Source organism: Mus musculus, chromosome 3, assembly GCF_000001635.26.
Source record: "Mus musculus strain C57BL/6J chromosome 3, GRCm38.p6 C57BL/6J".
Lineage (NCBI taxonomy): Eukaryota > Metazoa > Chordata > Mammalia > Rodentia > Muridae > Mus > Mus musculus.
Genome location: NC_000069.6, coordinates 32,353,409 through 32,369,326, shown reverse-complemented (window position 1 = coordinate 32,369,326; position 15,918 = coordinate 32,353,409). Strand labels below are relative to the sequence as shown.

General features: G+C 45.3%; 1 protein-coding gene and 1 long non-coding RNA gene across 3 annotated transcripts in view; one reads left to right on the top strand and one right to left on the bottom strand.

Moving 5' to 3' along the window:
- Window positions 1-1,888: 1,888 nt before the first annotated feature.
- On the bottom strand, window positions 1,889-3,838 carry 4930429B21Rik (RIKEN cDNA 4930429B21 gene). The gene has a single exon (NR_027966.1). It is a non-coding gene; the product is annotated as an RIKEN cDNA 4930429B21 gene (long non-coding RNA).
- Zmat3 (zinc finger matrin type 3) overlaps window positions 3,662-15,918 on the top strand; it is a 30,874-nt gene continuing 18,617 nt past the window's right edge. Inside the window, exons 1-2 of one of the 2 annotated variants that reach the window (NM_009517.2) lie at window positions 3,662-3,823; window positions 8,111-8,437. In NM_009517.2, coding sequence (NP_033543.2) covers window positions 8,168-8,437 — 270 coding nt within the window. In that variant the 5' untranslated portion in view covers window positions 3,662-3,823; window positions 8,111-8,167. Of the gene's footprint in view, window positions 4,162-8,110; window positions 8,438-15,918 lie in introns of both variants that reach the window. The other variant, XM_006535441.4, reaches the window with a different exon arrangement.

Below are 15,918 nucleotides of genomic sequence, written 5' to 3'. Positions count from 1 at the left end.
AACTGGAATTACAGATGGGTGGGCGCCAACACCTGGGTCTGGGAAGTGAACCCTGGTCCTCTGCAAAAGCAGCAGATGCTCTCAACTGCTGAGCCTTCTCTTCATATCCTTTAACTTTGTTTTAAGATTGGAGTTTTCTCCTAATAGATTCAATGTTTCCTATATAGTAGTTACATTATGAGAGAACGTAAAGCTGTCAGACACTGTAATCCTATTAATGAATAGAAGGACAGGCATTCCTGTTCATCCAGGCATTTGTTGACTGGTAGTCATCATTCAATTAACTGTGGCCATGCAAATATACTACTTGGGCTGAATCCGCTAACGAATTCGAGGATTTGTGAAATGATTTTTCCTCTTCTCCTTCATAACGGAATTGGACATGGTGGTGCATGTCTGTGATCTCACCACTCAGAATATTAGTAAAACCTTGGCTCAAAGACAAAAAAAAAAAAAAAAAAGTAATGGGTCTTATGCTGAGAGTCTCTTCTTCCCCTGGGAAAACCTCACTGTAGCCACTCCCCGTGTGCTTCTCTTCCTTAAAAATCTCTTTTGCCCTCAAGACGGCCTTGGTAACAGTAATCCCTTCCAAATGATCTACTTCCTTTGCCCCATGAGGGGGGCTTGGGAATCATTTGAGATGGGCAGGAGCAGGGTGGAAAACAGGCAGCAAGGAGAGGAATTGTAATGGGTTCTTAGGTACAATCTTGCACCCCATTGGCTCTGGCCCCAACAGTTTACATCTTGCCCACTGCTTTGGGGTGACTGATCTGTACCTTCAGCTTTGAGCTGTAAGGTCATTGGCTATCTATTGCCTCTTGCAATTACTATGAGTGGGTTTTAAGGCTGCAGGTGCTAAAAAAATAAATTTGACTTCCTCTTCCTCCTCCTCCTCCTCCTCCTTCCCCTGTCCCTTCTCCTTCTCTGAGACAGGGTTTCTCTGTGTAGCCCTGGCTGTCCTGGAACTCACTATGTGGACCAGGCTGGCCTTGAACTCAGAAATCTGCCTGCCTCTGCCTCCCAAGCACTGGGGTTAGGTGCCATTTGCATCTTCCTGTTGTGTAGGCTCAGGTGTCTGAGATGTAGATCTCAAGGTCTGTGCAGGAGTTCCACTGCTTCTGTGTCCACCGTTCCTTCCCAGGTAACCTCAGAAACTTCTTTTGGGGGAGGGGGCAGACATGAGGTCTTTCTTGAGGTTTATAACAATACCTCTAAGCGACAAGACTAACTGCCCATATTTGTGTCAGGTTATACTCTTAAAATTTTATTAAGGTTACTAGTCCTCTATGCAGGATGCAGGCCTGCTGTGGAGGTCAGAGGACAGTTTTGGGGAGTCGCTTCTCACCTTCCACCTTGCAGCATCCCTTGTTTCTCCTACTGTGGTGCATACCCCAGCCCAGCTGGTCTGAGAATTTGTGGGGGGTTCTCCTGTTTCTGCTCTGCATCTCACCACAGGGATGCTAGGATTACTGAAGCAAGTCACTGCACCTGGTTTATATTATATTATGCAGGGACTGGGGCTACCAGGCTCAGTGGCTAAGTACTTTATCTACAGCCATCTTGCTGGCCCCAGATTGCATTCTTTTTTGGAATGACTCATTGTGCCAGATGCCTATTAAAGCAGAGATGGCTGCACTGGCTTAAGGTTTAGTGACAAAAGTGGCTTTGGCCATTGGAATCTGTGTGAATGGGCCATAGCACATCAGTGCCACAATGTTACATTCCACTATCGATTTTGATCCTCTCATGTGCTTCAAGTCCCATAGAGGTATGCCTTCTGTCAACAGACCAGCAACACACAATCACAAAAGTAGGTTTCAGCCACAAGTCAGTGAGATTTGTTTTTGTCCTTTAGTAAAGGTGGTGAATATGACCGGTTTCTTTTTCTTTCATTTATTTTATTTTAAAAATTTATTTATTTATTTATTTGAGGGGGGCTACTGAATCTCATAAGACCCAGTGATTCACAAAAAAAGCTCTAATTTGTGGGGCCATTTTCTCTGTCATGAGATTTACATTTCTATGAAACAAGTATCTTGGGATTACTTGCTTTTTCCTGGGCCAGAGAAGGAAATGCCTGAGCTGTTTGAAGTAAGTTGTAGGATCAGGGGCAGCAAATTTGGAACATCGAGTGTATGTATGTGTATGAGCTAGCGGGTAAGGCCCCTACTTTCAGCTTTTAGATTTTATTCCAACATGCAAATACACATAAAACTATAAAATATAAACGGAAGACTCCAAGACCTGTCTCTTTCTGCACTCAGGGAGTTTAAGGTAGTAGTATATGTAATAAAGTCCCATGTGAGGAATGGAGATTGTTATCATGCAGTGGCCCGAGAGGCCATGGAAGTTGCTTGTAGGAGAGGCTGCAGGGGGCAAGGATGGACAGGGAGAAAGGCATTTAACACCAAGGACAGGCTGTGTAAGATCACAGAGGTAACGCTAGACTATGGGCCTGTGATGGATAGTACAGACTGTCAATAGGAGTGTTTCTGGATTAGAAACCGAGGAGGGAAGACTCACCCTGAGTGTGGGCGGCTTCGTGGATGGAAAGCAATCGAGCAGCTCCTCCCGGTTTCCTGACTATGGACATTTGTGACCAGCTGCCCCACTTTTGCTCTCATGGCTTCCCTGCTGTGATGGACTGTACCCTCAAACTGCGAGCCAAAATTAATTTTCTTCCGTTGCCTTTGCCAGCCATTTTATAAGACGGGACATGTGGGTGAAAACGAGGATGAGGGTTGTCAGATGGGAAAGGCCAGCCAGGGCCCAGCATGGTCCCAGCTAACAAGAGTGAATGGCAAAGTTCTGACAAAGGGCTGAGAAATGCGTTTCTACCCCGCTGCTTTTAAAACAATGAAGCCATTTGGTATTTTCACATATACAGCACGTGCACTGAACTCATCTGTGCGGTGGATTACTCTTCCCGATGGCGGGTGCACACTGGTCTAGTCTGCTGAACAGTCCTCGAATTCGCGAAGCCCGCCCGTACCTGGTTGTTGGCGCATGCTCCAGTCATAGCCTTGCATTCCCGTGTAAATAGGCAGTCTATTAGGCTGAGTTGAGGCTCACCATATTTAGATCTTGGCATTTTAGTTTATGGTTTACACAATAACCACACACAATGTGAAAGTACTTGATGCTGCGAAACCATACTCTGCCGGTAATATGGAAAATTCGTGTCATGTTATCCAAGGAGAAACCCCTAGCCACTATACAAGTATTCACATGCAGAAGGTACAAGCCGGCAGAACAAGCTAGGGCTGCAATCCATCCCAGCGCCTCTCTTGAAGGTATCCCGGGGACTTCTGCAGTCCTTCGGGTCCTGCCGGTGAGCGGGCTCCTTTCCAATGTCTTTGGGCGGAGGCGCAAGGAGTGCAGTTTCCAGGTCTCAGAGGAGAACCTCCGCCCTCCTACCAGGCTCTGCCAAGCTTCTGCCCTCATCGCTTTCAGGGTAGGCTGGGGCAGCTCCGAGGAGCCATCAGGGCCAGGGTAGGGTACCCTTTCGAGTCGCTGTTCCGCACCTGCTCGGCGTCCCGGGTCTGCGGGAGCAGCCGCTTGTCCGTGCACATGCGCAGTAGCGCTGCCGGGAGCCCTGCCTCCTCCTCCTCCTCCTCCTCCTCCTCCGCCGCCGCCGCCGCCGCCGCCTCCCGGTTCCGCAGTCACTTCCTGCAGCTGTTTCCCGGTGGCTCCGCTCCGACCGACTTTTGACAATCAGCCTCCAGCAGCGGAGCGGCCGGTCGGCGGCGGCGAGCGCAGAAAGTGGTCTTGGAGCGGGCAGCGGCGCGCGGGGTGGCGGGGCGGCTGCGGCCTGCCGGTTCCGGTGAGTGCGGTCCTCGAGTCCGCTCGGTTGCGTCCGTGTGCGCGTGTCAGCCTCGCCCGCGGCGTCCAGCGGGCCACCGATCCCGATCCCGCAGCCATTCGCACAGCCGCCTCGGCGACTCGGTGCTCCCGGCCGGCATCCTCGCAGGACCCGAATGCGTGTGAGCTTGCCCAGCCCGGGAATGGCACACGCGGGGGCGATGCTGCAGGGGCGCAGTTTTGAGTCCTAGATGCTGAGCCTGGGTCGCCAAGGCCTCCTCCCCTTCTAAGCTTTCTTCTGTGATGTAAAACAGCCTGCCAGGGCTGTTTTTCTGCCTGCCACGTTTTGGTGACCTCTGAGTAAGGTTTTCTCTTGTCTTCTCTTCTCCGGAATACCCAGGGGTAGCCTTCCTTACTTTACCCGGACGCCAGGAACCTGTTCCTGGATTCTCTTCTTTGCCCTGGGTCTGTTTCTGCTCAGGGGAGGCTGTTGTTTGCAGTACAGCCGGTGAGGAGTAGGCCCCAGCCCAACCGTGGAAACGTGTGCTGTGGTCATTCATTTCCCTCAGACCGGTACATGGTGGAGCTGTGATTTTCTTTAGTGTCTCTGAGCTCCCTTCCAAATTAGGACATCAAGCGCTGTGCATCCTTCGTGTCTGCCATCGCACACGTCCAATCGGATGGATTTTGAGATCTGAGAAGTATTTTTATAACAGCTTCTAAATTAGTCTCTTAAATTAATGCAGCAGTTTGAACGGATCCGAGCATGTTTTTGAGTCTGTATTTCAGCTTGTGTATTCACTGAAGCTTAGCTTTGGTTTTATTTATTTTTAGAGTTATTTATTTATTTATTTTTACCCAAATGTAATACCTGTTGTGATTGTCACCTATAGACTTTTGGGGGAGGGCTTTTTTTTTTAACCTTATGTTGATTATTAAATCTAACAGTATTTTTGAGGTCTCTATTCTTTCTTTGAACATTATGAACATAAAATGTAATAATAGGTAAACCTGCACTGTAAACACCCCCACCCCACCCGGCCGGCCAGTGTTTTGCTTTGAAATAAGGCCTTTTTGTGCCTCTGCTGGGAGGAGGGCCTTGTTTCTGCAGGACTGCTGCATGATTCTGGGGCCACGCATGCTGGGGTTTCATCAGGTGGGAGTAAGCATGTGAGAAACAAGCCCAGGCATGTCTTGGGAGCATGCTGATTCGGTTCTCTATGTATATTGCTGATTTTCTATATCCAGATGTTTTGATATCCTGCCCTGTCCTTTCTCTATGATCTAACAGAGAATCTGGATGACAAGTTAGGGTCAGAATGACATGGTCCGTTCTATCTAAGTAGTTAATCTATTTAAAAAGATGATTTCATTACCCTGCCTCCAATATCCCTAATCATCTTTGCTCTTTGAATGTCTTAGTTGGGAGACATAATATTGTTTCAGAGAAACTTACTGTTTAAATGTATCAGATCTGTATCACTTTCCTTTGTGTTTCCAGAGATACGGGTAGTTGATTATTATCCTTTTCTAGCCATTATGATTAATGAAAAGTGTTGCTAAATATTAAGACTAACCACTCTTAACTGAATGACTTCCCAGTCAGTGGCTCCTCTCCACTGTGTGTCTACAAATGTTTTTTTCCCTCTTAAAGCGTCCTTGAGTCATTTTAGTAAGACTGTTAGTGTCCTAGCCTACACATCTTCATCACAGACAGGGAAGCTCAGTAGCCGAAGACACCGAATTCTGTTGACCAAAAAAAAAAAAGAGCTTAAACGATACTCCTAATAGGATGGACGTTAGACTTCGTTGTTGTTGTTGTTGTTTTTGTTTTTTTTTTTTTTTTTTCGAGGCATATTCTCTCTACATAGCCCTGGCTGTCCTAGAACTCACTGTGTAGACCAGGCTAGCCTTGAAGCCAGAGTTCAGCCTGCCTCTGTCTCCCAAGTGCTGGGATTAAAGGTGTGTGCCACTACCATCTGACTGGAAGTATAGACTTTGAAATAGGATTTTAATTTGGATAATTAGAATCTGAGAAACTTGAATGGTATTTACTGTGGGGTGTTTTTTAAGTAGTGAGAACTAAAAGATGCTGTTTGGGGAGCAGAAGGAATCAGGGATAAAGATATAGAGGGAGTGGAACATAGTGGATCTATTCTGAGGAAAACAGAATAGAGAGAGTCTTGGCTTCTTTTTTGTTAGTATGATAAAATATCCTGGCAAAAGCAACTTAAGGGAGAAAGGGTTTGTCTTAGAGTTCAAGGTACCCCTGTCATGGTGGGGCAGCCTAGGCAACATGAGCCTGAAGCAACTGGTCATATCAGGTCCACAATCAGAAGAGAACAGTGCTGGTGTTCAGTTCTGTCTCCTTTTGATGCAGTCCAGAACCCACACAGGGGTGCTAGCCACATTTAGGGTGGGTCTTTCCACCTCAACCTACTTAAGAAAATCCCTCATAGGCATGCCGACACCCAACCTAACCTGCATCACTCCTCATTGAGACTCCTTTTCTAGGTACTTCTAGCTCCTGTCAAGTTGACAACTGAAATGACACTGAAGGTAGGGCTTAGGATAGTGTGGTCCATTACTTGGTTGGACATTTTTCAATCTGGATGCTTTATTGAATAGGTAGTTTACCTCCTAATAGAGATTACATTTTGATTTTGCAAGGGCTGTAGTCTAAGACTGGATGACATAGAGACATCACACTAAGTCAATGCCCTGAGTAGGGTTGAGGGGGCCAAGAGGAGGCTGGCCTGGGTATGGAGTATGCTTGACACCAAATAGCTGGTTGTGTGTGGTGGAGGAGGTGGGTATGGTGTTGTCAGATTGTCCTTTCATTACTAGATTCTGTGAAACTTTTGATTTCTAAATATTGATAACTAACTCAACTTAAAAACAAAAGTAAAACAAAACTATGTCTTCCAAACAGCACATTTATGCCATCTGAGGCCCACAGGCTGTTGCTGTCTTCTCTGCCTTCCAGAACCACTGGCTCAGTTACTTAGCTACTGTTGCTTGCTTGGAAGTATCAATTGATTTACATCTGCTACATTTTAATGCCCTGTTTCTAGATTTCACCCACCTTTCAACAAGTGGTAGAAATGCTTAAATACCTGACTAGTGGCTGGGTGTGGCTGTGCAGCACTGTGATTGTAGCAGCTAGTAGGTTGAGGCAGGAAGATAAAGAGGAAAAGTGGGTAATTCATGTGTTGTCAAACATATTTTTCATGTTATAAGTCTCACAGGTCCTATGCTTATTATTTATTTAGCAATTTTACAGAATTTAAGGTATAAGAAAATAGTTTGTATTTTGGTACATTTAAAAAAAAAAGTTAAAGCCTTTTTCAGCAACATAGCAGATTTGAGGCCATCCTGGCTATGTGAGACCCTGTCTTTAAAAACAAGCAAACAAACAAACAAACAAACAAACACACACCTGCCGGGCAGTGGTGGCGCATGCCTTTAATCTCAGCACTTGGGAGGCAGAGGCAGGCAGATTTCGGAGTCTGAGGCCAGCCTGGTTTACAGAGTGAGTTCCAGGATAGCCAGGGCTACACAGAGAAACCCTGGCTTGAAAAACCAAAAGCCGAACCAAACCAAAACGAAACAAACAAACAAACAAACAAAAACCGAGAGAAAAGGTTGCTGGTGGGTAAAATACTGCTTTGCCTCTTAGGTACACACATGTGTGTAAAGGTGGGAAGAGCTGTGGCGTGCGAGCATGTGCATTCACACACACACACACACACACACACACACACACACACACATACACACACACACAAACACAATAAAAATAAACAAAATACCTAAAAGGAAAAAAAATAAAGAAAAGAGGAAAGGAAATTCTTAGAGGTGATAATCTTCTACTCGTTGACATCCTTTGGGTGGAAGAGTTTCTTACCTGGTGGCTTTCCCCTTGTTTGCTTGCTTGTTTGTTGTTTGGGTTATGAATATTGCCGTTAAGAGTGTTTCAGCACTCCAGAGGAAGGGGTCTGGATGACCTTAAATGTCCAGTTCCAGCCATGTGACTTTTCAACTTAATTGCTCATGGATGCAGTGCTGCTAATTAATGCCCATGGCCAGAGGGATGACGTTTGGAACTGAGCCAAGCAAAATAAAGGCAAATCTCGAAGCTGTTCTCAGGGCAAAGCCTTATGTTAGTGGGGATAACCAGGCAGGGGACGTCTGCTGGGCTATGAGTAAGGAGAGACGCCCCAAAGGAGGGTTTGGAGAGAAAAGTGGCTTTGGTGTCATTTCCGTGTTGCTGAGCTCTCATTTTAATTTTCTTCCCTGGCTGCTTTAGGTTTGAAGACTCCATCCCTTGTCACCCACGGGATTATGCTTGTGGCTTTCCTGCCTGATGATTCTTTTGCAGCAGGTCTGGCTTCCTTTACCTAATCGGCCTTCAACCTCTCCTCCTATGTCAGTGGCTGCCAGGTCCACAAGGACCTTGCAGCTCCCGCCACAGAAGGCTTTTGGGCAGGAAGCATCCTTGCCTCTGGCAGGGGAAGAGGATTTAGCTAAGAGAGGGGAGCCAGACTCTGCCCTGGAGGAGCTGTGTAAGCCCCTCTTCTGCAAACTCTGCAATGTCACCTTGAACTCCGCTCAGCAAGCCCAGGCACACTATCAGGTAAGAGATGGAAAGGACAGCAGGTGTCAGCGGGGTGAGCATTTTGGGTGCCGGTGTCAGCAGGTTAAGCATTTTGGGTGCCGGTTGGTTGGATGGTGTCAGCTGGGTGAGCATTTGGGTGCTGGTTGGTTGGATGGTGTCAGCAGGGTGAGCATTTGGGTGCTGGTTGGTTGGATGGTGTCAGCGGGGTGAGCATTTGGGTGCTGGTTGGTTAGATGGTGTCAGCGGGGTGAGCACTTTGGGTACCATCTGGTCACAAGTTATGGCCAGCTGTGGCTGGAAACTCAGACGAGCTAGAGAATGAGCACCGTGTTTCACACAGTGGGTTCTGCTTGTACTTCTGAGGAGAATGTGTAATGTGCTACATTAATTCAGTGTAAAATTGTTCTAAAGTTTGTACAGCTTGCGTCAGTTCAATGCTACCTACCACATGAGTCTTACACTTTATTTTACTTAAGACTTTTCCTAAGTGCCCTCTTACAGCTGAGGCAAATACAGGTGACGTTTTATAAAGAGAATAATATGGTATTGAATTACTGAGTCCTACCTTCATCATAAACATACCTTAGTTTCTTTTAGTATTCGGAGTGAACTGTTACTGAATACTAAGATTTAAAGCCTTTTATCTCTATATAGAATAGATCATGGTAAAGATCATTGGAAAGGATATTATTGCCTAAGAATAAATGGGGAACTAGGAAAGGGTCTGTTTTAAAATTTTTATCTTATTTTTAGTTATGGGTTTTTGTGTGTACACACGTGTGTATGCACATGTGCACGTGGGCAGACACAGAAGCCAGAAGAGAATGCTGGATCCTGTCTTAGTTAGGGTTTCCATTGCTGTGGAGAGACACCATGACTGAGGAAACAACATGTAATTGACTTACAGTTTCAGAGGTTTAGACCATTATTGTAATTGCGGGAAGCATGGCAGCATCCAGAAAAACATAATGCTGGAGGAGATGAGAATTCTATTCCAAATTCTTGGTCTAAAGGCAGCCAGGGGGAGACTGTGTCATAGTGGCCAGACTTGAGCATATAGGAGGCCTCAAAGCCCCGCCTCCACAGTGGCACACTTCCTATAACAAGGCCATCGCTCCTAATAGTGCCACTTCCCATGGGCCAAGCATATTCAAACCATGATGGAAGTATGTGATCTGTTTTTTGATTTTGATTTTATAAAAGGTATTACAATTAAAAATTTGCATGAATCTCAGAAGAGATTTGAACTTGGGACTTATGACATTGCTGAGACTGTGAAGGACTCTGGGACTTTTGAAGTTGGACTAATTATATTTTGTATTATAGCTAGGTATGGCCCCCATAGACTCACATGTTTGAATAAGCCTATGGGGGCCAGGGAGTAGACTGTGGCAATTTGAGTAAGCTGTTAGTTATAAAGCATTTCTTCTTGCCTGGAACTATACTTTTCTGTTATAACCTTTACTAGTTTCAGATTGATCTGACTGAGGTGACAGAAAAGGAAGAAAAGACAGACAGCATTTAGGAAAGTGGGGACCTGGTAGGCAGGGATCTCCGCTGGAAATGCATTAGAATGCAGTGGCTAGGGAACTCTGCACTGTAGAGGAGCAAGAGGAGGCAGGTTAGCTACTTTTGGAGGGGGACTCCACAGGGGAGCAGTTTTAGGCTGCAGGCATCATTTCTTGGTTCTTTCTGTACACCCTGTTAAGAGTAGTGCTCAAGTTCAGGGGACTAGGAAGGCCATGCCATTCCCATGAGTCCCTGGGCTCTGGGTCCCTGACGCAGCCCCATGCTCATGTCAGAAATGCACATTCACTCAGGACTTTGCCAGCTCCTCATACTTTTCTCCTTTTTAAAGTTTTTGTTTACTTAGTTTTGTCTTTGATCCTAAAGATGGATGATTGAATGGTTTGTCCTGCATTAGAAGTATTTCCTTGGGAAGGAAGGTCTGTGGCTCTGCCTTGCTCAGGTTTGTTTGTACCCGTCAGCAGAGTGGAGTTCATTGCAGCAGCTCTAAGCACAGCCTGGGTTCATATAAGGTTTCCGTGGATTTCTCCCCTGAGTGCTCCCCCCCCCCCCCCCATGACATAGGCCAGACACTGGCTCCCTTCTTCCTGTTCCGGTGGCATCTGTTAGGATGACCCATCTTAGACATGAATGTAGCTTGCTTTTGTATTTATTATTCTTTGCGCAAGACTCACTTTGCAAAAATCAAGGATGAGTTGGATAGCTCAGATCTTTAGCTCTTTGAAGTCCTCTTCGATCATTCTTGGGCAAAAGCCTGCTTTTTGCCTTTTGCATAGTTACTACTTTTAGGGAAAATCAGGTAATGTGTGTTTTTATTTTATTTATTTTTTGAAAATTTTTCCTTTTTTTTTTCTTTTTTGAGACAGGGTTTCTTTGTGTAGCCCTGGCTGTTCTGAAACTTTCTCCGTAGACCAGGCTGGCCTTGTGTTAACAGAGATCCTCCTGCCTCTGTTTCCATCACCTCGCAGGAGCAATGCCTGATTTTAATGTGTTTGTGTGGGTTATATTGTACCTTGGGTTGCTTTCCCCCAATACAGTTTTGTGACTCATATTGATATTGTGTCTACATATTGATAGAAACTTTGGGCTCTGCACAGACAATTAGTTTGATGGGAAAATCATTGGATTTAGGCTTAAACTACTAATGAAGTCAACCTTTTAAAAAATTGTATATTTTTATGTGTTTGCTCTAAACTTTTTAGTTAACAAGATTTGTAAATCTGTAAATTATTCCTGTTTCCTTCATGATGCAGTGGGTAAATAAAACAGAAAACAGAAATAAAAAATGAGAAAAATTCCCCAGTAACAAAAATTTTAAATGGGAAAATTGAGGGGAGAAGGACTTTTGGTTGCAGAACAGAAGTCAAATAGCTAAGCATAAGTATAAAAAATGGAGGCGATGAGAGTCAGCTGGGTATGAAGGATGCAGACCCTGCCCGGCACTTGGGGGTTGGAGAGCAGGGGAGTGGGAGGCCGTGGAAAACTCCTGCTGCTGATGGAGGTTGAGGTCAGCGTGGACTACATGAGATCCTGTATACACCCCGCCCCCCAAAAGAAAGCAGAGCCCAATTAAAAACCAATGTAGGATCGGATGTGACAGTGCACACTTCTAACTTAGCTTAGAAGCAAAGGTTTGAATAAGGCCAGTGGTACTGGTAATCACTGAGGTCCATTTCTCCCCGCCCCCCTTCTTTCTGCCTTTAAAGCAAGGCAGAGGAGTTTGTGTGTCTTTGTTGGAGTAGTGTGGAAGAGAACAGATCTAAGAAGTGAACTTTGGATTGTGTGTGCATGGTGTATGTATTTGTACACATTCCTGTGTACGGGTGCACGTGTGTGTGTGACTATATTTGGAGGATAGAGGTCGGTGTTGGATGTCTTCTTCAACCATTCTTTACCATACTTTCTTCCTTTTTTTTTTTTTAATTGGATATTTTATGTATTTACATTTCAAATGTTATCCCCTTTCCTGGTTTCCCTTCTGGAACCCCCTTCTCTCATTCTCCCTTCCCCTGCTTCTTAGAAGAGGTGTTCCCTCTCCTACTCACTCACTCCTACCTCCCTGCCCTGGCATTCGCCTATACTGGGGAATTGAGCCTTCACAGGACCAAGGGCCTCCTATTGATGCCAGACAATGCCGTCCTCTGTACATATTCGGCTGGAGCCATGGGTTCCCCCCATGTGTACTTTTTGGTTGGTGGCTTAGTCTCTGGGAGCTTTGGGGGGTCTGGTTGGTTGATTTTGTTGTTCTTCCTATGGGATTGGAAACCCCTTCAGCTCCTTCAGTCCTCTCTCTAACTCCTCCACTGGGGACCCTGTGCTCACTCCAGTGGAACCATCTACCTCTGTATTTGTCATGTTCTGGCCGAGCCTTGCAGGAGACAGCTATAGGGTCTTGTGCCACACTCAGAGCCCACTGATTTAGCTAGGCTGGTGGGCCAGTGAGAGCTCCAGGGGTCTGTCTATCTCTGCCTCCTCAGTGTTAACCTGGTCTATACAGGGAGTTCTAGACCAGCAAGTGCTACTTTGTGAGATCTCATCTCAAAAGCCAGGAGAGAGAAACTGTGTACCCTAGGGCTCTGCACTCAGGTCCCCCTGCTCATGTGCCAGATGCTTTACTGAGGGAACCATCTCTCCAGTGTCTGAGATTTGGATCTCTATAAGACATCGTCAGCATGAGAGTGTATGGAAGAATAATCAGGGCATGATCATGTGGAGCCAAGAAGAACAGGTGACCCATCATGGAAGAAAACTGTAGCAATGTTAGCCCAGAGCCAGGAATGGTGACCCCTGCGATTTTAGTACTTGGGAGGTGGAGGCAGTAGAGTGTACGATTCAAGGCATCCTCACTACATTGTATCTAGGAACTCCTGAACATCCTGGGGTATTTGAGATCCTGTTCACATCAATCAGAAAAATGACAGACTGAAAGATGCCTGAGTGAGTAGGCCTAACTGAGTGCTAATAAAAGAAAGCTGTTAGGGCCAGGGTGACACAGGGAGCCAGGACTCGCTAGCACTAGGGACATGCCAAGGCAGTGAGTGCAGAGTGGTAAAGCCAATGGTTTGTGAGGAAAGGGGGCTACATGTAAAGCTTTGTTGCAAGATGCAAAACCTGCTTTGCAATTGTTATTGCAGGGTGAGATCACGGACAAACATCCCTTATCTCAGTCACGTGCTTGGAAGTGGACAGGCCCTGTGTGGATCACAGTTCACCCTCTGTATTACCTGACCCTCTTTAGTGAGCTCCTGTTGTTGACTGCGGAGTTTCATATTGCTCAGTGTCGTAAGCAGCCATTGTTAACTGGAGTCTGACTATATCACGTTCCAGTACTCAGGATACAGTAGAGTCTGCTCCTTAACCACTCCCCTCGGCCTCACTCACCTCCGTTTCTTCTGACTTCTTGATGTTCCTCGCTGGGGTCTGTCTTCCTCAGCCATTGGTGGCCATCGCAGATGGTTTGTGCCCCATGCTTTTTAGCCCAGTCATTTAGCTGTGAAGCAGCCTCAGCCGAGTCATTTAGTTTTTAATGAGTCTACCTAATTTTTCAGGTTTAAAACTATGGCTTTGTTTATAACTTAAATTCAAAATCTTGGAGGAGAAATGAGTCTTCATTTTATTAAAATTTATCTCCATCCTTAGATTATGTAGTGCGAGCCTGGCATAAAGAAGTATAATAGGATCTCATCAGCATAAACAACCAGAGGAAGAGTGGCTTTGAAAGGAAAGTAACAGGAAATTTGTTTACCTTTATGTATGTCTATGTGGTCAAACTCAGGTTATCAGACTTGTTGGCAAGTGCTTGTATCTGCTGAGCTCTCTTGCAGGCCACATTTTTTTTTCAAAGCAAACTATATGAATAAAGTTTACTAGGTGTCCACCTTGAAAATTAGAAATTTATCTGCTAATTTGAGTATTCATGTGAAAAAGAACTAGTTACACAAAGCACTTTTCTAAAGTTCATCGTAGACATAGATTGTGCTTGGTATCCAGATGTGTGTCACGTTAGCCATGTTGATGAGAGAAACCAAGCTGTTCTATGATGCTAAATGCAGTGGTCTCCAGTCCTACTAAATGTACTAACATGCTGAACAGAGTGTGGGCTGGGGAGGTGGTACATCGGGTAAAGTACTGTGCTAGCTCACAGCTCCTATCCCACAGAAAAGTTGGGTGTCATTCTCAGATATAATCCCAGCTAGCCCTTGGGGGTCAAAAGAGGGGGTGTGGAGGAATCAGAGATAGGAGGATGCCAAGGCCTGCCAGTCCAGCAAAAAGGGCAACTTCCAGGTTCTCTAAGAGGTTGATGTTTGGCCTGCTTCTTCCTCCCAGCCCCATGCTCCCAAAAATAAGACTCAGACTCAAGAGACAGTATCTCAAAAAATACAGTAGAGAACAGTGGAGGAAGATTCTCTGTGTCGGCTGGCTTCTGCATGCTCAGGAATGCACACACACTGTGATTGCATCTTCCCATATAAATTAAACAGCAGTGACTTTCCTTTTATGCTTAGTCCCTTCACTTAGCGTTTTCTCTTCCCTCTGCTATTTTCAGAGTTGTGCCTGGACCATAAAAGATCTTCATTTCCCATTCTTTCTCAGCCTGCTGAACTTTGTTATCCATTACAGTGTTCCACTGATTTAGACACAGTTTAATATCACCCGTCCAGGTTTGCATGGATGTCAGTATTTCTAATCTCACCTTATTTTTTTATTAAAATGTAATTTTATTATGGTATGTGTATTTGTGCTCTGGTACACTATAGCTGGCTTCAGACAAACCAGACGAGGGCGTCAGATCTCATTACTGGTGGTTGTGAGCCACCATGTGGTTGCTGGGATTTGAATTCAGGACCTTCGGAAGAGCAGTCAGTGTTCTTACTTGCTGAGTCATCTCACTAGCCCTAAAGGTCCATTTTAAAGAGGCTTTGTTATAGTAAGATTCTCTCTTCTCAGATATGTCTAGGATGTGTCAAGTTGACAAAACCCAACCTGTACAAATACACAAAACCACATCATCTTGTTGCTTTAGAAAGCTATACTAAGTGAAGGAATGCAGCCATCTCACTGTGATAGCTGCTGTGATAGTGCCTAGGACCTTGTGTGAGGACGTTTCATCTCCAAAGGTGCTACCCAACATCTAGACACCAGCTTATCTGTTTTCTAGAGCAGTCTGGGATTAGACCTAGTGCCCTATGCTGGACAAGTATTTTACTACTGAGCTACATCCCCAGCCTTTTAAACCTTTGATTTTTGAGACAAGGTTCACCAAGTTGCCCACATGGTCTTGACCTCACAGGTGTTCTGCCTCAGCCTCCCTAGCAGCTGAATGATAAGAGTACCACAGGTCCTACTTCCTGATTCAACCAATGGAGGTCCTCGAGCATGATTCTCAGGTATAAATGTAATTTTTATTAAACCACAAGTCTGTGAGCTTGGTCCATTTACCTGAGGAGGAACCCTTGCTGGTTCTCTCATTCTGTTGACTGAAAGCACATCCAAGCCTTGCTTTGACCCCGGCATGGGACAGCACCTCACCTTATCCAGTCATTAGCTGGGTCTTGGCAGCCTTCTGCCTCTCCAGCTGAGTCCACCTGCTTCTCATCGCCCCCTTCAGACAGATATCCTTGCTCTGGACCAGTTGGACTACCCATCCTCTACTCTGGGTTTTACCAATTGCCTCCGTTGTTTAATATTCAGATTATAGAAAAATAAAAACAAAACCAAAAAACCCCAAAGCAAACACAAACAAAGAAAATCTCAGGCTCAGGTGTCTTCTGAATATATTAAAATACCAACAGTAATCTTCCCTTTACTTTTTTCTTTAAAGAAAAATTATTCTTCAAAAATGTCATACATCTACCATGTACCTTGATCGCATTGACCCCAAATTTCTCCTTCAGCTCCCACATGGCCCCTTCTCAACATGTTCCTCACCCACCTTCATGTCTTCTTTTTTCTTTTTCTTTCTCACCATTGTG